At 42.7% G+C, this 22,887-nt stretch overlaps 1 protein-coding gene across 2 annotated transcripts in view; it reads right to left on the reverse strand.

Moving 5' to 3' along the window:
- The window catches only part of mmp16a (matrix metallopeptidase 16a (membrane-inserted)), a 75,374-nt gene that overhangs the window by 34,380 nt on the left and 18,107 nt on the right, over nt 1-22,887 (reverse strand). The window contains exons 2-5 of one of the 2 annotated variants that reach the window (XM_085764076.1): nt 22,404-22,552; nt 21,333-21,347; nt 20,966-21,088; nt 15,235-15,539 (exon numbers count right to left, since the gene is read on the reverse strand). In XM_085764076.1, coding sequence (XP_085620202.1) covers nt 15,235-15,539; nt 20,966-21,088; nt 21,333-21,347; nt 22,404-22,552 — 592 coding nt within the window. The remainder of the gene's footprint in view (nt 1-15,234; nt 15,540-20,965; nt 21,089-21,332; nt 21,348-22,403; nt 22,553-22,887) is intronic. The other variant, XM_085764077.1, reaches the window with a different exon arrangement.

Raw genomic sequence — 22,887 nt, forward strand, 5'->3', positions numbered from 1 at the left:
CGAGCGAGACGCGGATATGTGTACATTTTCATTGCGATCATTAATCATTAATAATGCATTGGGAAGCGTAGGTGTGGGTGGACTGCACGTGCATTCATAAGTTCACACACACACATACACACACACACACACACACACTCCTGCAGCTGTGACCATGGACGCAGCTGCGGACACAGCGAAAGGGTGATTTTGGGAACTACAGAACAGAGCTTTTTTTTTCTCTTTCTGGGTAGATGCACCTTGTAGTGCGTCACTTTCGCAGCCTGTTTAAGATTCTCTGGTAAGTTCAGCAAACAAGTCAAAGCCAGACATCCTCAACTTTTACAAACACTTGGCTCACAGAGGCTGATGAAATAGCAGCGCTGCAGAAACTTAAAAAAATCAGGGCTCAAACAGCAGAGCCAGCACTTCAGTACAATTTCAGCTGCTTTAACTGCATCAACTGACACTTCAGATCCTTTCAGTGGTTACTAATCAGCTGACACTCATCAGCCGCACTCATCCTCACACTTCTCCTCTACACACTCATCTTTCACCTTTTGCCCCTGAACAACAACAAACAGACACGGTGATAATCCCATTATTCTGCAGCATCTGCATCTGGAAACACATGAAGCGATCCGTCCACTCTGTTCTTTGACACCTGTTTCAAATCATCTCTTTTCCCCTCCTGGTCTACGAGGGACGCTGCCTTTTGATGATGGAAACTCAACCATTCTTCAATCAGAAGGCGGTTTATTTGTATTTATTTGAATTTTGGATACCTATAATAAACAAGACATCAATGGATGAGATGGATCTCTGGGGGAACATTGAACAAGCATGTGAATATCTGAAGGCATCTCAGCGTGTTTCTTGTTTGCTGTGTACTGTATTTATTTCATCTGTCGACCTTGTTTACATATTACCATCGCTGTGCTCTTACAAAGTCTAAACGTTCACACATATTTTTAATAAAAATATATACACCCACTTTTCACACCTGTCTTTTTGTTTACACATTTCTTTAAAAAAAAGGTTTCCATTTGAAATTCCAGTCTTTGCATTTGAACCAATCGTAATTCCCCGTTTCACTATTTCAAACGCTTTAGCAGCTAAATTTCAGGCGAGCAGACGCAAACTTTCCTCTGTAAATCCAGTGTTGTCTAGTGTTTTATAAACTGTTGCCAGAACCCATCCTGCCTTTATGACTGGATCAGCTGAAGCTTTATGAGGTGAGACTTTCGTCCAGGATGCAGAACTACAAATCAGATATTTACAGTCACTGGTGTGTTTCAGAGTTTCCAGCCGGGGCTCTGAATGTCAGTAGGTTGGTTTTTGTAAAAAGCACATTTTCCTTTCATGATCTGAAGAGTAACAAAAGGGTGAAGCATCACTTTTGTGTGAGCTGCTTGAAGCATCCCAGTGGAGTCAAACATGATCCGATAAAAACCAATAACACTCATGCCAACATGCTTCCCTCCAACTTTAAACACACAGTGGGGAGATATTCCACTTTACAGGAGTCGCAAGTGATAAAATGTGTGTGTTCACGGAACGACATGTACCCACGGCAGGGTTGTTTACACTTCTTGTTTGCTAAGGATTATGGGTACGATGTTATGAGAGCATCTGACCGACTGGTGGGAGGGCAAACCTCCCCAGGTGCATGAATTGTATGTGCGCGAGTGTGTGTGCTGTGTGTGTGTGTGTGTGTGTGTGTGTGTGTGTGTACAGTACATGTGTGGGGGCGGAAGAGAGTGCTGCCGCCCACGTGGAAGTTGATACTGCTGTCAGTAGGCAGTCGTCTATTTCTAGTGGCAGCCTGGTGGGCAGGAACGCGTGAGAATCTCTCCTCTGTCTTTCTCTTCGTTTCATGTTCTTTGGGAAAGTGTGAAAGCAGTGGTTTGAATCCAACGCGGTTTTCCATAGTTGGAAAGCAAAAGAACATGCTTACATAACCAATCAAACAGATTTTTGCATACAATAAACACAGTGTTTAAAGGAGCTGTGAGCACACACATCAGTTTAGAGATGATGAAGACAGGTGGTAGCCTCCTTTTTCTAACGTGTGCTATTTTCACAGCTAAGAGAAATTTAAGATGACATTTTCCATAATCTCTGTGGCTTCCGGCCATAAACGCAATGTTGATTCATGGACCTCACCCCACGCTGTCACTGGCATCTTTGGCAAGATTTTAACTCTAACTCAAATCACCACCTGCCAGTGCAGCGGAGTCAATTTCATCCCTTGATTTGTACCATGACCAATTTAATGTGCTGGAAATCAATCCGTTAAGATTTTCCACTGCAGGTACAGGGTGTTAGTCCTTTCAGCCTAATGGTCCTAATGCTACTGATATTTTCAATCAAGCACGTTTGGCTTTAGCTTCGTAAGAGGGATAAAGATGTTTTTGCTGGTTGCACCATTTTTTTTCAAGTGCATCTTTCGCTTTACAGCCTGTATGTTACCTGAGAGGAAAAGCCTGGGGCAAACAAAACCGTACAATACACTGGCTCCTGCTGCTTAAACAGACTGAGCTGTATGCATTATATCATATCTCACTGAGACTTTGTGCAGTAAAATATATATTCATGTATTATGTTGACTATCCTTGCATCAAGTACATTCATCATCACGTTCCTGGACGGGACTGTGTCGTATCACACACGAATCTGTTGTGTTCAGCTGCACCATATCGTGGTGTTACATCATGTCATGTCAGCTGTCATGCTGCATCCCTGAGATAAGCTGCCTACAAGGTAGTGTCTTCCAGTACCCTTGAAGAAATACAGAGAAAGAAAAGGTGTGTGCATGTGTGTAGCTTTGTGCTTTGTCCTTGCATAAATTCTTCCTCTCCACCATCAGCCGTAGCCACACTTGACGTCCTCAAGACTCACACATTCTCTTGCATATTGTGAAAGATACAAATCTACTCCAGCAATAAGAAAAAAAAACATTTGATTCTCACTATTTATTTTCTCTAAGAGATACAGTGAGGCGGTGCAGCAAAGTCAAAGAGACGATCCTTTGTGCATTTCCCTCCATTGAGCAAGAGCTTGGGAAAAAAAAACAAGACAGGTCAATCCTCCTTTATGCAGATGACACTCTTCTATATCTTTAAAGAAAGGCTTCAACAATTCACTGGACTTTCACTCTTTCACCCGACTCTGACTGTCAACTTCATGACACCAACTCTTTTCAAAAATAGGTAAGTTCAAAGAATGTGTTATTATACAAATATCATAAAGCTGGGAATCAAACAGAAAAGAAAAGCTCTCACCACACTATAGTAGAAAATGAAAAGTTCAGCTGAGCCATAAATTCACATCTAGTTTCACTTTACCATAATTAATGGCTTTCCGCATTAAAACCACTTACTGAGAAACAACAAATGGTTTCCTAAGAATACTTGAGCCCCATCTGGTCTCAGTACCAGAAGTGTCTGAATGCATCTCTAGAGAAATGTATTGCTCCAGTTATCAAGGGAAAAAATCTAAATGTGACCCTCCAGACAGACCTTTGTAGAAACACTTTTACGGTTGAAGGTAAAGTTCACAATTTCACAAAGATCTGAAGCACCATGAAAAGTAGTGACTCTACCCAATAATATTACCAGCCCCCCTTTAGTGTCCCATGTCAACATCACAAACCTGAGTCAGCCACAGGACGCATAAGACTGTCACTTAGAAAATTAGACCAAATACATCACTGGCTGGAAAGGAATGACAAATCCAAACAGGGTGAAATAACATACAGCGGATACCAAAATACCTGATAAGAAACCTAAAAAAAGACTGTGACAGTGTCCAGACTGAGTGACCATAGCCCATAACAGATGGACCTAAGTCTCCAGACAAACTGAACAACTTCCGAAACCCAAACAACATACAGAGACATTCTTTCCAACATTTGGAAAAATATACACTGTAATTTCAATGTCTGGACAACAAGAAGAAATGACTCTTCAATCTGGGCTCTTAAATATGTTACTGCCTGCCACCAAAAAAAAAATAAAAAAAAGACAGCCAGCGGGAAATATCATCAAGTCAATCAAGGAAATAAACCAGGATCCTTCTTTTACTTTTCTGAAGATAAACTTCCACCTGCAAATCTGTATTTGTTACATTTTCCCCCAGTTTTTTTGGCCAGTTTTAAAAAAAAAATCTTATTCTCACATCTTTACACTGCAGTCACAGTGTACTGGAAACAAAATAAGCGACACGCCAACTAAAACCCACTGAACTTTTACCGAAAGAGAGGTTCAGAGTGACCAGGGAGGAATAACAGAAAGAGAGAAACAGGGTGGAAAAGAGTCAAGCGCTTCCTCCTCATCACCCAGTAGGAGTAGTAACCTAAAAATAAACCTGCAAGGACACCATATGCTCTTCTCCTCCTCAGTGTCTCTTCCTCTTCCCTCGCTTGTACTCTACTTGCTCCAACATCTCTCATTATTTCTTCTTTCTTTTTCTATTCTTCTTATTTTCTCTTTTGGTCCAACCCCCCGCCCACTCCCCTGACTTGACAATGGCAGCTCCAGGTAACAATGTGTGCACTGTCCACTGCTAAGAAGCTGGAGATTGATCTCCTTTCACTGCCCGCTGGTAAAAATGGACAAAATGACAGCAGCTTTGAATGTACGGTCCAGTTACAAGATTGGACGTCAATGATAAACTGCTCTGCCGATCGACACCAGGGACCGGAGCTTTCTCCTATACGACCATCAGTCAATCAGCTGATCAATGCGGAGCCGGTCCTGACATCCCCTCCCTCGGCCAATCATGACTCCGTTATTGAGTGCCCGCCTCATCCGCCCAGCTCCCAGCGCCCCCATTATCCAACCCCCGATCCCTAGAAGCAGAAATTCTTGGCGTATTTTTCCTTCTGGTGACGGCGTGTTTTTCTAACCTCTTTGGTTCATTCTGGGGGCAAAGGTGAGGAAAAATAATAAGCCCTGGAATCTCTCATTTCCTGTGTGTAGGTCTAGCTTGCATGCTGTGTTATGTTACATAGTTTTCACTGTTACTACTGGAGGCTGGAGGTCCTCGAAGGCATACCAGGCCTTATAAGTCACCCTCGGGTGAGACAGGGTGTTTGTGTACAGTCATGGTATGCAGCAGTGGATGTTTTTTTTTCTTTCCTGTAAAATCTAATCAGCCTCAGTGTGTCTGAAAGTCAAAATGGGAACCTGTCTTATCTACTCCTGCGTGCATCACTTTGATTTTTCACAAAGAGCAACACAGCGGCCTGAAACCACAAAGACGACCTTGTGATGAAGCACCGTTCGCTCGTTCAACCTTTCCTTGTTGTGCAGAAATGGAGAAAAAAAAACTGCCAAACAAAAGAACGTCTTGCGCTAATGTGCTCCTTTTCAGAGGTGGTCGTGTCGGTGGTGGTGGTGGTGGTGGTGGTGCGCCGAGATCTGATGATGAAAAGACAAATCATAGAGATAAATCATCTCCAGCTCCAGCTTTTTTTTTTCTTCCTTAATCCTTTCCTCCGTCCCGCAGCGCCGTCTCTGCATCCACAGTTTACCTATCTATCCCTCGCAGCTATTCGTGTATCTGTGTGTTAAGCCGAGCAGTCGAGGAATGTAGGGCAGCTGCTGGAGCTACAGGACCACTTTCTCTCTGTTTTTCTGCTCCCAGGGATGTTTTGCACGCTCAGTGAGGAAATTGGTCTGATCACCTACACCCTCACATACCTTCCCTGTCTTTTTTTGTCTTTTCTCCACCGACTAAAATAACGCCAACCGCTATAGTTGTGCAATCCTCAACACAATGCACGATTCCTCATAGTAAGGTGAGATAAAAACGAGAGACTGATCTTTTACATCCAAGGACAGATCACGTCAATCAGCGAACATCTTTCTAATACTTTGTCTTCCTCAGGCAGCTCAAAGAAAGTGAGAGAAAAGACCAAACTGCAGATAATTATTTCCACTCTCTACTTGCATGTAATTCTTCAATACCTGTGCTACTGCGAGATCAAATGAAGAGATCGAACTGGAGATCATCAAAAGACTAATGGAGGCTGTTATATCGACTGGGATTCTGATCCTCATCCTCGTCCTCCTCATGGCTTGGCCACAATGATAATGTGTACTGGCAAATTACTGGTTTGATGAAGGCTTTGAGGCGAGAAGTCAAAATAGATTAGGAGTTATTTCAAAGCAGCCAAGAGGCACTTGAGGCTCCAGCAGGCGAGAGACGCTTAAAAAAAAAAAAAATCAAATTTGTTAAGCAGAGGTATTATGAGAGCGGCCCTAGGGCCTTGAAACTCCTGTCATGGAGGTTAAGGAAGCAACAGGCAGAGAGTTCCATATTTGAAATTAGAGACCCTAGAACTAAAAAAACATGCCACAAGTTAGAGGACATACAACACATTTTTGAAAATTATTACAGAGAACTATACAGGGAACCAAATACAACTAGCCCTCAGGAAATAAATACATTTCTGGAATCACTAGATTTACCCTCCATAGGTGAAGAACAGAATAAAGCCCTAATGGCAGATATCACAAAGGAAGAAATAGAAAAGGCAATCTCTAAGTTGAAGGCCAACAAGGCACCAGGAACAGACGGCTTTCCGGCCGAATGGTACAAGACCTTTAAAGAGCAAATAGTACCAATACTTTTGGATTGCTTTAACCACACACTTAAAGAAGCTGAACCACCAAGAACATGGAGTGAAGCAATCATTTCAGTTATTCATAAGGAGGGTAAGGATAAAAAAGAGTGCAGTGCATATAGACCAATCTCTGTACTTAATATTGATTACAAGTTATATGCGTCAATACTGTCTAAAAGATTAGAACACATTATACCAGAACTAGTGGACCCAGATCAAACAGGCTTTGTGTGCGAGAGACAGACGCAAGACAATATCAGACGGGTGCTGCATATACTTGATCATGTGACTAAAGGGAAAAAACAAGCTGTAGTACTCAGTCTAGATGCCGAAAAGGCGTTTGATTCGGTCCGCTGGGAGTACCTGTATTTGACGCTGAGAAGATTTGGATTTAAAGACGACTCTATTAGATGTTTTAAAACCCTATATTTTTCCCCAAACGCCAGAATAAAAATCAACGGACATCACTCACAGCCTATTGAGCTGGAGCGAGGATGCCGTCAAGGTTGTCCTCTCAGCCCAGCCCTATTCTCCCTATTTATCGAACCCCTAGCACAGTCAATCAGGGATGACCCGGTAATAAAAGGAACAATGGTCAGGGGCCTGGAGCAAAAGATTTGTCTATATGCGGACGACGTTTTATTGCTTATAACAGAGCCAGAGACTAGCATCCCTAGGCTGATGTCTATACTAAAAGAATTTGGAACCTATTCCGGATATAAATTAAATGTACAAAAAACTCAAATTTTAAGCTATAATTATTCCCCTCAAAAAGAATTACTGAATAGATTTGATTTTAAATGGAACTCAAAGGACATTAAATATTTGGGGATTCGAATACCTAAAGATCTATCCAAGATATACGAAAGCAATTTTGGTCCCGTAAGTAAAAACATCAAGTCAGATATCGACAGATGGTCTCAACTGCCCTTAGACATGCATAATAGGATAGAAACAATAAAGATGAACCTACTCCCCCGACTTTTATATCTCTTTCAATCCCTCCCAGTAATGATTACGCAAATGCAATTTAACGAATGGGATAAGTGGATCTCAAGATTCATATGGGCAGGTAGAAGGCCAAGGATCCAATTCAAAACGCTGCAACTGGCTAAAGAGAAAGGAGGCAGATCACTACCATGCCTAGCAGACTATTATAAGGCAGCGCAATTAAGACCACTGGCATGCTGCTGCAACCCAAATTATACAGCAAAATGGAAGGACTTGGAAACTTCACAATTAGACATACCATTACAATCTATATTGGGTAGTAAAACACTGTATGAGCAGCATTCTAATGGTCTGAACCAATGGTCTAAAGTCTGCCTTCGTATTTGGTTTAAGGAATGTAAGTCACCAACATTTGAAAGACAGTCTAAGTTACTGAGATGGGTTGCCTTTGACCCTGACTTCAAGCCCGCAAGGATTGACGGGAGGTTTAAACATTGGTATAGAAGAGGAATTACTTCTTACTGTTCAATTACATCCAAGGGAGAATTTGATAGTTTTCAGAAAATTTCGGATACATATGGGCTAGAAAAAACGGATTTCTTTAGGTATCTTCAAACCAGGTCTTATTATAACGATCAGATAAAACCACTAGAGGAAAGTGAGACCAACTTAATCGACATATTTATTGACATGTACAAAAAAAAGGATAATAGGAAACTTGTTTCAAAACTGTACTCCCGTATCCAGTCTATTAAGAAACACTCAACAGATAAGATTAGATTAAAATGGGAGAAAGAATCTCAAATTGTCATCACAGAAGAAGAGTGGCTGAATATATGCTCCATACAGTCAACTTCTACTAGTTCTGGTCTCTGGAGAGATTTCTGCTGGCGGAATCTGGTTAGATATTTCATAACCCCTAAGTTAAAATATGTGCAAACAGGGGAGACGGCCAGTGGACTGTGTTGGAGGAAGTGTGGTGAACAGCTAGCAGACCATTTTCATATATTCTGGAGCTGCCCAGCTATTCAGCCATATTGGCAAAAGATCACGCAAGTAGTACAAAACATTTTCGGTGATGAAATTGATAGCTCCTTTTCTACAATCTACCTGGGTAATATTGCACCCCATATATTGGGGCGAGACAAATATCTTTTAAAAATACTATTAGCAGCTAGTAAGAAAACCGTAACTCGAAGCTGGCTGCGGGCCACACCTCCAGCAGAGTCAGACTGGATCAATGTTGTGACTAATATCCAAAATATGGAAAGGATGACCTTTTCGTTAAATCTAATGACTGATAAATATTTGCACTATTGGGAAAAATGGATTGTGTACATGTCCGAAAGCGACGGTCATTGAACCATCATTGTATTTGTAACTCCACCAGTATAACGTCTGAATGAATGTATTGTATAGGTGACCAACTGTTTGTTCTATGTTTTTCTATATGTTGTCTATGTTCCTTTTATAAAAATAAAGTACAAAAAAAAAAAAAAAAAAAAAAAAAAATCAAAATATGCAACAGCTTGAGCAACTGGTTTACTTGTTTACATCAACATTTTGCTGAGAAGATTCCTCAGATGAGCGACGTCTTTCATGATGTTAGCGTGGTAATGCCTTTTTCAAGTGTTTTTGACGTTGCAGGCATCCAAACACTTTCTCCCGCACACGACAAAAACATCAACACACAAATAAGCTGCTGCTGTGTAGCATACATCCAAGTCTCTCTTAAAGTGCCATTAGATAATCCTAATGAGAACCTCATTCTGCTGCGTGTGCTAAAAAACCCCACTGAATGTAACTGAGTAATCCTCTGTCCTCAGATGTCTGAGCGGTGGTGTGAGCGAACGTGCAGACAAAACGGTGTGTATGCATGTGTGTGTTTGTTTTTATGTGTGTGTGTGTGTGTGTGTGTGGGAGAGAGAGAGAGAGCAAGTGTATGTGTGAGTACTTCAACACGTGTATGCAAGTGTTTATCTCCATGCAGTCAGGGATTAATCCTCCAGTGTGCATCAGTGACGTCGCACACTCCAAAACAACAACAATAACATCTATGGCGCGGCGGTGCTGGCGACGGTCACCGTGACGACTGATCCTTCTCGACAACGGTGTAGGGAGGATTAGGTATGACAGGCACGGCCAGCTTATCGGTAAGGATAAGTGTGTTTCTGTGTATGTGTGTGTGTGTGTGTGTGTGTGTGTAAGAGGAGGGAGAGGACACTTAAAGATGGAAAATGAAAGATAGAGGGCGGGCAGTTCTTCGTTAAAATGGCATCATCAGGCCCAGTTGTTCAGGTATCCATGGATACGGAAACGGCATGAATGACAGATCACTTACAACTTCTTTAAAACAAGTTTTAACCTTGTCCAGGTTTCTAAAATTGAATGTAAAACACATGTACACACACTGTTACAGCCCCATCATGACTCAGACACATGTAAACACACACAGATGTACTGTTCTACTAGTGTGTGTGTGTGTGTGTGTGTGTGTGTGTGTGTGTGTGTGTGTGTGTGTGGGAGCTCGGCTCAGCTGCAGCCGCCCCGCTCTACACTGCAGTTTCAGCCTACATTAGTTAATTGGAGTTAATGTCTTTGTTCATCGTCTGTGAAGTGAAAACATCAGATTTCCACACAGACAGAGAAATGTGCATGCACACTGTTCAGAGTTCAGTCAGAAAACCCTCTCTCCTGATTGGCTGCTGGCAGCTGGACACTCATCGGAGAGGCGGTTGCACCAGTGTCTGGTTCGGAGAGGCGCACGGCTCGTCTCTACTTCTAAACAGTTAGTATTTCTGTGTTTTTAGTGGATGTGGTTTGGTCATTTTTAGAAACTCCACTGCCTCCTGCATCGTCTCTGTGCAGCTTAACAAAGTGCAATGAAGTCCACATCCAGAAAATATCTCATCTGGACTGTCTAAGCTGCAAGGACAGAGAACGGCAAAGACCTGCACAGCACAGAGAGCCATCAGGATGCAGCCACTTTATACAGACCGTGTCTACACCAGGGGAACCATCAAAGCAGAGCCAGCAGACCCTGGGCTGTTTATCTCTCTATGTCCTGCAGAAGCTGCACAACAATCCTCACACAAACTGACTCAGGAACAGCTTCTTTCCAAGAGCAGCGGCTGCCCCACCTCCACCCCCACCAGCCCACTGCACCAAGCAGACTGTAGAATAATAAGTGTGCTGTGTCAACATTTTTTTTTTGCCCCTGAACTTGAACTGTTTGTTTTCTTTCTTTTTTTTTTTAAGAGTGTAGTATTTTGAATCTATTTTAGGTTTCTTTTTGATCTCATGTCTGAGACCTGTGCAGAGTGTTGGTGTCTGAAAAAAAAAAAAGCCTTCAGACTCATGGCTCTGTTAGTCCAAGTGGATTTCCTGGACCAGATTTTATTGGCTCCCTGCTGGTACCTGCAGCAACGTGTCCACACAAAATACGATGTTGTTTTGACCTTATTTTTTTTCCACTGACAGCAGAGACAAGAACAAGTACAGATCTATTTTGGTCTGAAAACTTCCCAACACTTTACAACCTGATCTCCAGGTAATATAAAAGGTGTTATATTAAATACACAGTGGCCAGTCACTGACCCTCCACCCCCACCTCTAATGGATGACTCATCCGCTAGGTCTGAGAATCACAGACTCAACTCACAGTGCAAATATATCACAGTGTCTGGAACAGGATAACCACACATATAATGCAAAATTGCAGATACAGTAGGGATGTCACGATATATTAAACGCCACAATTATTTAATCGTAAAGGTACCTAAATACCGTCACTTTCCAAAAAAGATTATTTCGGAACCATGTCGGCAGATCAGTGCAACACGCACGGAACGAAAACAATGTTACACAACATTATGAACTATATGAATCATTACCTGCGGGATACCCACCTGGCTTTGTACGCCAGAGTAAAGGTAAATAAGCAGTAACTGGGTTAAATTACGTTAATGTCAATTACTGTTAACACAGAACAGGTAGGAATTTAAATGTTGACGCCTCATTTGTAAGAAAAAAAACGATCAAAAAAACCTTTCCTCTGAAGGATAAACAATTGGTCCTATATTAATAGATACTTTAAATAATGTGTTTATATAATTAGTAATGCAATTATATTTTGACTACATTTGATTTTACACATTCATAGTGTTGTAAAATCATTGAATATAATAATTGTAATAATCGCGATTATTTCTCTGACAATAATCGTACCAAGAAAATCTTTAATCGTGACATCCCTATAATATAACCAGAGAATCTATTTTGGTATATAAAAAAATGACAGGGCAGAGTTTTACAGATATCTGATACGCTGTGGTTTGACTTGGACTAAGGTATAAGTATTTTTATAGTAGTCCAATGTCCTTTATCAGACATTTCTTGTTGTTTTATGTGTTATATATACACTGAATGGTGGTCAAAAGACTGTATTTGAATTTCTAGTATACACTTAAATACTGATATTTAATCCTGTCCAGTAAAACAAAGGCCAGTATTGCTGACTCAGCTATACTGCAGTCTGAGGGATCAATATCACTCCACAACAGACCTGTGGTTCACTGGTTACAGCTGTGCACACTGACACAGCACCACCTTTAATTATTAGCAGTAACATTAGTAATTAGTAATACTTGCTGCACTATTATCTTACAGGCGTTTTAGTTGTAGCTCTCCAAAACCTACACACACACACACACACACACACACACACACACACACACACACACACACTGCCTCAGAGGTTCTGCTATGGATGGAGCCAAGACAGAAAACCGTCTGGCAGGAAGACAGAGCACCTGATATCTGGAGTAGGTTTTGGCTTTAGGGTTGTGAAACTTCATGATATCCAACATCTCAGCACAAAGTCCTGACTATACAGCGAGCGTCAGGCTGCATCTGCCTTCAGAAATTTATCTCAAAGAAACACCAGGAATAAGAGCAGAGCAGAGCACCCCCTGCCACGGCGAGCAGGCAGGACTCAGCCCCGTGCATGTTCAGATTTGGCAGGGAAGCCAGCTGGAGAGTGTGCAACAGAACTGCATGCATTTATGGGATGTTTTCACAGTGGTGTGGGCCGCAGCAGGGCTGTATTAATACTGCATGGAGGGGAAGAGAGAGCGTGTATGTGTGTTTGTTTGTTTGTGTTTGTGTATGTGTGTGTTAAGGGGGTTGAATCATAGCCTTCAATGACAGCTGCTTCAACGTCCTTCAAGGTGTGACAGCCAGGATGACAACAGTGTATGTGTATGTGTGTGTGTGTGTGTGTGTTCACCTGCACGTGTACACAGCCGATGCATCATTAGTTTACCTGAGGTTACTGTTACGTGTTGTGTTTCCAAGCTGCGGGAGTGATTCTTGTCAGTTTGATCAAACAGCCTTAAATAAAGCTGTTCACAACATATTATCTAAGCCTGCTAAAGCCCTTCTGCTCCTACTTAAAATTCAGTTTTCCACAGCAACTTCCTCACTTCTATTTCCGACACAGAGCTCAGCAGCTCCCACTCATCTCCTCTGCTCTCTCCTCTCTCTCTCTCTCTCTCCACTTTCCTCTTCAAATGTTTTCTCGCTGTGCTCCTCTCTCAGTCTTCCCCTCTCCGTCTGTCTCTCTCTTGTGAGCTCTTGAACCTCCAATATTTGTCTAGAGATACTCCGCCATTCTCTCTTATCCTCTCCCGTGTTATCTCTGTCGTGCTAGTGACTCGTTTTTCTTCCTCTCATTTGTGCCCCTTATTTCTTATAGGAGCGTCTCCTCGTCTCGGTCGTTGTTCTGACTCATGAGTCCTTTTGAGCTGTCTGTGTGGACCAAAGGGCAGACTGGCCCCGCAGATTTAATGAGCCATTTGCGGAGGGGACGCTGAAAACATCCACCTTTTACAGTCTGACAGATCTTTTCTCCTGCAGCGACAAAAGTCCCCGTCAAGGAAACTGTGTATGTCTTAATTTAACTTTAACCGCATCAAGTATATTTTATATTTCCTTAATTAAACTTTTTATTCATCCTCTGTCTTTCTCTCTGTCTCGCCCTCCATCTACTCTCTTACAAAGCCGTGTCATCACCACAGTGAAGCTGCACAGGGGTCAGAGGTCGACCTGGGAGCTTAGTTGACTGGCTGCTGGCTGCCGCTGATTCACTCTCTCACAAACATGCATGCACACACACAGATCTGTTGACCCTCACCATGACACTAAACAGCAACGCATCTGCTCGACATGCAACCCGCACAACAGGATGACATACAGAGCGTGCTGACGGCTTACACACAACCGGACAAGCCGCACAGCTCAGAGGGCAAACACTCAGCCCAGGCACGAGCCGCAGCACAGAGAGAGAGAGAGAGGTGATGTGATAATCGCACAGCAGTTCAGCTGCTCGGTGAGAAAGGACTGAACCTCAACAACAGATCAGCGTGAAACAGCAGCAGCACAGTAAAGCCATCAGAAACCCCAGTAGCCCAGTGTCCAGCAGGCTGCCTCTCAGTTGTGTCTCGTGTGTCCGATGGAGCAGATACACTCCTGTTTTAATCAGTCCAGCTGTCCACACAGGCTGTGTGACCCCGTGGGTAACCCACAACTCAGCACTGCACCTTAAAGGAGACATATTCTGCCCCCTTTCCACAAATTAAAATAGTTCCCAGGTGTCTTAAAGACATATCTGTGACATGCTGTGGTCAAAATACCCCAAGGATCAAACATCACAGCTCTTTTCATCCGCTCAAAACAGCTCTGTTCAGAACAGCTGGTTTCAGTGCCTGTCCCTTTAAATGCAAATAAACCGCTGCTTGCCCCGCCCCTTCTACCGGTACCAGGTAGGGGTGGTATTATGCAAATTTGAATCCTAGTTACATCACTGGAAGACAACTGAGGGAACAGCTCGTAAAACTACATGGATTTCAACCTAGGGAGCCTGAACATTACAGATTTTTTTTGTCAATTCTCACATTTTGGGGGCCAGAAGGCAAGACGAAATACCCAAATATATGTTAAAGAGCCTTCAAAAAGTGATATTTCCATAATATGTCCCCTTTTACGCCTCCCATGTGCCACTGATGCACTTTCACTCCGCAGGACACCGTAGCAACCAAAACTTAGGTCAAATCTATCCTTTTTGTAAATGTACAGTAGGCCTACCAGTCAAAAGTTTGGAAACAAAAAATGTAAAGAAAGCAGAAAATATTGTATATATTAGATTTTTCAAAGTAGCCACCCTTTGCTTTGATCATAGCTTTTTGAACACTTGAACACTGATTCTGTTATCAGCTTCATGAGGTCGTCACCTGGAACGGTTTCCCAACAGTCTTGAAGGAGTTCCCAGAGCTGCTGACTTGTTGGCTGTTTTGCCTTCACTCTGCGGTCCAACATCCCAAACTATCTCAGTTGGGTTTAGTTCAGGTAACACTTTTGTTTTAATTACCACTTTTGTGTTTACTATATAACTCCATATGTGATCCTTCATAGTTTTGATGTCTTACAATGTAGAAAGCAATAAAATAAAGAAAGACCATTGAATGAGAAGGTGTGTCCAACTTTTGACTGGTAGTGTACATATGCATGTCGGGTTCAGGCTAGATGCCAAATATCAACACTGTAAACATTCTGCATCGTTTATGTAACAAATCTACTCCAGGTGAGTTTGCTGAACAACACGACTCTCTTCTTACCGTCGTGGTTGGGGTTTCCCAGCGTCCACGGCTCGTCCGAGTCAAAGTGCGTGTCGCCCCCGATTCCCGGCCCTGGGAAGTAGGCGTGAGCCAGGAAGCCGCCCTCGCCGTCAAAAGGTGAGCTGTCGCCGTGGAAACCTGAAGCGAAGATGATGGTGATGTCCACGTCCTTCTTGGTCCTCTCCAGCTCGCTGTAGGGCACGGCCTCGAAGCGCAGCGGCGTCACGTTCTGCCAAACGTCAAAGGCTCGCCGAATGGCGTCGTGGGTCTCCTCGGCTCCCACCTTGGGCGTCACGTTCTTTATACTGAGGGGGAAAGAGATGAGCAATGAGGTCAACCAGATCATCACACCTCAAATAACAGGATGAGAACTGTTGTAAATTGGTCTGTGAAGCTTTTGCTTTCTTTTTTTTGTATAATCAGGAAGAGTAAACAGCTCCAGTTCCTGATACGGTGACACAGAAAACAACACAACAGCTGAGGAGGGAGGAAACTGCTGGATGTCAATCTACAAAATCACACTGCCAGAAAAAAAGAAGAAGACGAAAAAAAAAAACTGTCACTATCACGGTCTTCTCCACATGCTGCTGTAGCGCGCTCATCCTGCTCGCCAACAGAGAGCTAAATGGAGCGATTTGTGAGAGGAAACAGCTGACTCCTCTCCTGCCGGCTTTGACTGGCTGCAGGTGTGGCGAGGAAATTGCCTCTGGAATTTATTTTCTAATTAAGGATTATCAACAGCCCACTGCCCCCCCCCCCACTCTGGGCCGGGCAATCGGAAAATGTATTTGCTCCAAAAATATCTCAGTGTCACTCTGTCACATTCTTGGGTGGAGGAGAGTTTGGCTGATGTTCAGTTGATAAGTGCAGTAAATACAGTACAAAGCAGCACTGGGCCAATTTCTGATTTTCCGTTTCTCCCTTAGATCCCAGTTGATTCAAGAATCTCCTCCACTCACCCCTCCCTCCTTTTTTTCCATTTTAGTTCTGCATCTCCATCATTTTCCATAACAGGAATAAATATTATCAGAGCACCTTGTCTTTGAGTCTTGCTCCTGGGCAGCACGCTGCAAGGCACATTTTAAACCCTGCATATTTTAACTGCGTGTGAAGCTCAGATTAATTTGTGAATCAGTGAGAGGGGGAAGCTATGAAATATAAATAAAGTGCAGTCTTGTATTGAAGTTGTTCTGGTTGCTGATACCAAATCACAAACTGCTCCTCTCCCTCTATCTGCTCCTCCGCTGCTGACTTGCTGACAGCTGACTAAAGATGCGCTTGCTTTAATTACACTCACACAACTTTTGGGAAAACTTTCACTCGCAGCAAAAATGGTTTGGTGTTGTGGCACAGCTGAGCCCTGCAGATACACACAGGTCTCATAAGGAGACGGCACATGCATATGCATAATGATTTTAAAATACAAATTCGTATTGCTAAAGAGATGCATGTGAATAAAGAAACAGAGTTAGCAGCAGGGAGGCAGATAAGTGACACACAGGAGCTGTGTTGCTACTCCTGTATGATTCATGATATAGTGAGTTATAGCAATGTATAGTGAGTATTATTCTACCCTATATAGTGGAATAATGACTCTGACCATAGGTGGGTAATATTGATTAAAGAATGAGGTCACTGATGCAAGAGGATGAAATGGACTTCATCCATCGAGTGGTCGGACTCAGCCTTATAGAGATATAGATTGAGTAGTTTGGACATCTGTGTAAGGAAAACTCCTCCTTCCAGTCATATCTAACTGGGAAAAAAGACCCAGAACTCATAGACCTTCCTGGACTGGGAACGCCTTGGGATCCTCCAGTAGGAGCTGGAAATCAATGAGGAGGAGGAGAGGGACGACGGGAACCCTCTGCTAAACCTGCTGCCACTGCAACCTGATACCAGATAACCACAGGGAAATGGATGGACAGACAGTGGACTTGTTGTAGTATCCCAGAATGCATCATGAACCAATACTCAGGCAACATATGGCACAAGAGCAGTGTTTGTTCCTTTTACTGATGAGCTCACTATGCAGTCCCCTATGGAGTGAATGAGTGAATGACACAACCTGTCTGTCTGTTCACAAATTTCACACCAGAACAAACTGGAGCTGTGCAACATGTCATTCATTAATCATCTCATATTTATAGCACGTGCATGTGTCATTTATTTCTGGTGTTAATGTAAAAATGTTGCAGCTTTGACTATCACACTGTTTTCACTTTAAAACATCTGCTAATTTTTCACTACACTGTTGCAGATGAGTATAAATGATCCCGACATGAACTCTGCATCACTTCTTCTTTTTTTTTTTTTCATTTTTCCAGACAAAGCCACGGTGAATCCCAACATCTGTGCACCTGTGATGTAATTAACAACCAAGCTGAACCCTTTATCAGAGAACAACAGTTTCACAGCAGTGAATCAATCAGCAGTCATGACCTACAGAGGCTCCAGCTGACTGCAGCAACAATAACGTTACAGGGACTTATTTTTCTTTCTTTCTTTCTTTTTTTTTTACATCAATGATCAGATTGGTTTGAAGTATTTTAAACTGTGAAAATCAAAGTGTGTCCTCAAGTGTCCTACAAGAAGTGTGAGCAGTACAAGATGAGCACCGGCAAACCCTCAAATTACAGAAACACTCCTGAACATCGACTGAAGCAGCTTTGTGTGAGCGCGATGGTCGGTGGTTGAGCGTCTCCGCCAGATTGAGACAACACTAAATGGTCCTTTTGTCTTTTGAAGTGCTCACGTAGAGGAGAGCGAGACACGCGAAAAGAAAGTGTGATAAACACGGGGATACATTCCTGCTTAAATATAAGACGAGTGCGAATGTCTTTCCTCACATTAAGTGCATGTCTTCATCCTCATGGCCTGTCTGAACGGCCACAGCAACGACTGTGGCTTCTCCTGGAATAAAATGATGGTTTCATTTGACTCTTATTGCCAACCTCACTCACTCTAAGGTAAGACGGATAAAGAGAGAAAAACACATGCAGAGAGAAGACGAGAAAGGAAAGCATCCAACCTGCTCTGAGGCCATATCAAATATTAAACTCCATGCTGCGAGGTGATAATGATTCCGGATGCAACTCATGTGCTATAATAGTACCTGCATGCAGGGAGAACAGTAGGCACGCCAAAGCTAATTAGTGCCTCCCTACAGCAAGTACTGCATGTGGCTACATGGAAACTAGCACACGCCTGGGGAGACTGTGCATTTGTTATACTTTCCAAATGCCAGTGTTGTTTTTCTAAGATTATTTTTTGGGCCTTAAGAGTTTGAAGAAGAAAGAGCGAAGTTTTTTAGAGGAGACGTAAGGACATGACGAGGGCTCCAGTCTGGAGCGAACTGAAGCCCACAACACTGCAGTGTTACAGCTGAGGCTCACCCAGAGAGCCGCCAGCAGGGGAAAGATATACAAATAAGCAGCATGTTCTGCTTATTTTAACTTCAACTTAAAGGAATAGTTAGAGAAATGTACTCATTTACTGTCAGCAGCCGGATTTAAATACTTGAAATTCAAATATCCAGCTTTGATTCGCTGCAGCTGCACAACACTAACCAAACCAAAACAAACATAAAATAAAGACTAAAGTTATGATTAACTGTGTTTTCCTTTGAGGAAATCTGCACTTTACATTAATTGAGACAAAGTTGAAAAAGTACTAAAGATACTGAATCAGTGATGTTTCATTGAGGAGATAATGAGATCATATAAACATGGCGGTAACATTTTATTTTACAGCCTAATATTTTCCAACTCATTTCCTGGAAACTTTCCTCATAATTTACTAAACTACAACTCGGTATCCGTCTGTTAATTACAAGGATATTTCCGCGAAAGGCCACTTTGGTACTAATTGGTAATTAAAAGGGAAACAAAGGAACAGTTTGTTGCTACAGTAACCGAGTGTGGGCTGGTTATATGGAGATTGTTAAGAAAGCGTATGACTTTAACCTGTAGCTAATGACGAGCAGGTACTTAATTACTGTACCAATTAGCTCTGTCCCTTATAATTAGAACCAGAGGGTGCAAGGCATTCTGGGAAATACATTTCAACCAATGTTCATGAGGAAAGTCAACAGGCAATTAGCTGGAAAATCTACAGTGGTCAACGCACTGTGACTTAGAAGACATGTGCAAACAGACAAAATACGTATGCACAACTTCAAAAAACATCATCAATTTACCAACAGACGCTGTGAATACGACACGACTAATCAAAACTAAAAAAGTGACGAACCTGCTGGGGTCTAAGTCCTATAGTGACTTTTTAAGATTTACATTTAATGCAGATTGACATACATGAACATACCATAAATGTATGAGCCAAATCGATGTTTTCTGAATTTGTTTGTGTTTTGTCCATGTGATGTTTTGTTAATTTTTAATGAACTGAGCCTTCTGTGCCACCGTAGCATTCTCAAACTACCTCCACTGCACCGATCAGAGATAAAAAAGAAAAAAGAAAAAAAAGGAGCAGCTGCTGCAGGCACATCTGACTGCAAACTGGAGGCCAGGCACACGTCCATGTACAATACACACACGCACACACACAAAGTGAGAATACTCCTATCCCATTACGTAACCCTAATCTGTCAAAGAGCACCCTCTGCCCTCCGCTGGGGTTTCCTCCTCTCAGCTCATCTCTTTCTCAGCAGCTGCTTCTCCTCCAACACTCCTCATTTCAACCCTTCCCCTCCTCCTCCCTCCTCCTCTTCCTCATCCTCCTCTCTTCATCACACTTGCCCATTTTCCTCTTTCCTTCAAACCTGTGACGGCACCGATTAACTGAGCGCTCACCAAATCCACTTCCACACCCCGATCCTCGGCGTCGTATTTTAAAAAGAAAAACGCACAGGCAGGAAACCTGGATGCGGGCGCTGCCATCGGTGATATACAGTCCTACTCCAGCTGTGGGTCACTGATCCACTAGATTATATACAGCATGTAATACTGCTTATACATTTATCCTCAAGGCAGAGCAGAAATAAAAAACCCAGGGCCACTTCTTGAGGATTATCCTGTGGAACATGCAGCTGGGAGCAGGCCACAGTACTGTATAGGAGGTATAAAATATTACAGAAACTGGGCAACTGGCCGCTCACTAAATCATCAGAGAAATATTATATAACTGCAGCATGTTGTACTATACATTATGATTCATGTCAGAAAATGCGCTTGTGAATTATGAAATAGATGACAAGGCCTGTACAGTGCATGCATGTTTTACAGTTCTTACAGACTGTTACGGCTCCTTTTCCCCTATTCATGATGCTTTATGTAGGTCAAAGGTCAAAGGTTAAAGAGGAGCAGTTTTCGGTCCATTACATGAGATCGAGTATTGACTGTGTTCAGCAGTTTATAAAACGTTACAAATAGGCTGCCACATTAATGACAGAAAAAGGGAGGAGCTTAAAAAAGATAAATGTGTGGGACAAGAAAAGTGCAAGAACTGCCCGAACAGAAGCAGCAGATGTTTTTTTTTCTGTCTCTGCAAAGAATGTGGATCTTAATGAAAAGGTCAATAACACATCTTAAGTCTGGGAGCCAAGTTTGCATGTACAGTACAGGCCTCTCTCTCTCTCTAGTTTTCGCTTTGACTGGACGTAGAGTTTCCTCAATGGGCAGGGTAAGTGGAGGATTTTTTATAGCTCCTCATCAAAATTAACTCAAAAAAGAAAATTGACCACAAAAAACTTGATCAACCTGAATCCACCCACCTGTATGTGATATGTTTGTGCTGCCACCTCTGCCCTGTGAGGGCGTACCGCCGTTTCCTCACGCTGAATTTGGACGCACCCCCTATCTGGTCAGGAACTCCACATCTGGGCCTCTTCATCCACCTGCAGGAGAGAGGAGACAGCATCAGTATATATACACAGTATACAGTACATTACTATGGGGTGTGAGCTAATGATGCGATAAACAGAGGCAAACTGTGATGATGAAACTTTCTCTGTCATTTCAAGCTCTCTGTGCAACATGGATGAAATGCAAAAACACTTAGATGATAACGAGTGAATTCACTAAAACACAAAAACATGCTGATGGGCGCTGATGAATTCATGTATGCATAAGACACCTCACCTTATCGTGTTATCGCTGCATCAACAAGGAGCAGCAGAGGGGAAACAAACAGGCAGACAGTTAGCTCATCATCATCACACTCGCTCAGTGTTCGGCCAAGTGGTTGGACAGATGTTAGCCTGCTTTCACACCGTTTGCCACCACACCGCCATGTTACAGTTCAGTGGCCAATTTAAACTCTGTGCTATTTGTAGCAGGGATGGTATTTCAGCGGCAGGGACAAATGTCAGTGAGCACTGTGATAGTGATCTGCAGGTGAACGCCTCAGGGTTGAGCAGAGTGAAGCCTGCGCTCCGTTATGGACATAAAAGCATCAACATCTCACCATCGTCTCAGCAGGATTTTATCACCTCGTAATGAGATGCACTGTTTAATCTGCATGTTCAGGCGGTTTTGTGTCGTTACTGGAGTGAAGAGGGAGCAGACTTTGTCCCTTCTCGGCTTTCTCTTCCACTGAGTATCAATACTTTTGGCATTTTGCAGCCTTTTGTTCTGACAGCAGCAGAGGTGTACTCCGGCTAAAATCATTGACAAAATTAAAAATTACCCACTTAAGCCACATCAGGGTAACTTTGTGTCTGCCTTCAGGAAGCTAAAAATGGATCTGAATGAGTCTCGGATAACATTTTATCTCCATTTTCACAGATCTCGATAATAAAACTCCATGAATAACTATTTCAACAACAGCTCTGCTTCTCAGTCTATGTTGTCCATTCTTAAAGGGATGAATCTGTGCCTAAGTGCTTTCAGATTTCCTCTTGTCGTCTTTATCAGATGATGGAAACCAAGCATGAAAAGCAGCAACAGTACATCAAGTAACGGCCTCAGCCAGTTTGGCTAATGTTTTGGTATCTTAATAATTCATCACATTAGAAAATCATTGGTTTGAAAGTCTTGAATTTGTCAATTTATCCACACGAGTAGCTAACATGCATGTTTAAACAGGAAATTAACACTCACACTGGATCAAATTTGAATAATTCACACATTATTTTTCTTGCTATCTACAGAACATACTATAAAAGTGAACAAAGCTCAAACAGTGGCATCTTTAAAAAAGGTGTGACTCACTCTATAGTGTTGCTGTCCAGAGTCCCTGTGACATTGAGGCCATAGCGGCGCTGCATGGCAGCGATAGCGGACTGCATGACTCGGGCAGAACGCAGCACTGACATTCTGGGGTCTGCAGCGGGGAGGTAGCCATACCTCTGGAGCCATGCCTGCAAACACAAAACACAAAGACAGAGAGGAAACACTTTAGACACTGTAGCACACAAGTTCAACATCATGGAAAAGAGTTAGATCATCTGCACCCCCAAATATGTAACATTACCGGACAGAGTCACTTAAAGCTCCAGTTGGTAAGTTGACGAAAGTGAAAGTAAACTCCGCGACTTGGTCGGAAATTTCAAGACAATACTCCGTCAGGTCCCTTTATGAACCTCTGCCAAGCGCCCCACACACACACAGACACACACAAAGTAGCCATGAACGCACCCACAGAGAAAAAAAAAAAAAAAAAAAAAGATGTACCGTATCCATAGCACGACGTGTA

This window comes from Trachurus japonicus, chromosome 20 (assembly GCF_045865225.1).
Source record: "Trachurus japonicus isolate A0001 chromosome 20, Traja_1.0".
In the NCBI taxonomy this organism is placed as follows: Eukaryota; Metazoa; Chordata; class Actinopteri; order Carangiformes; family Carangidae; genus Trachurus; species Trachurus japonicus.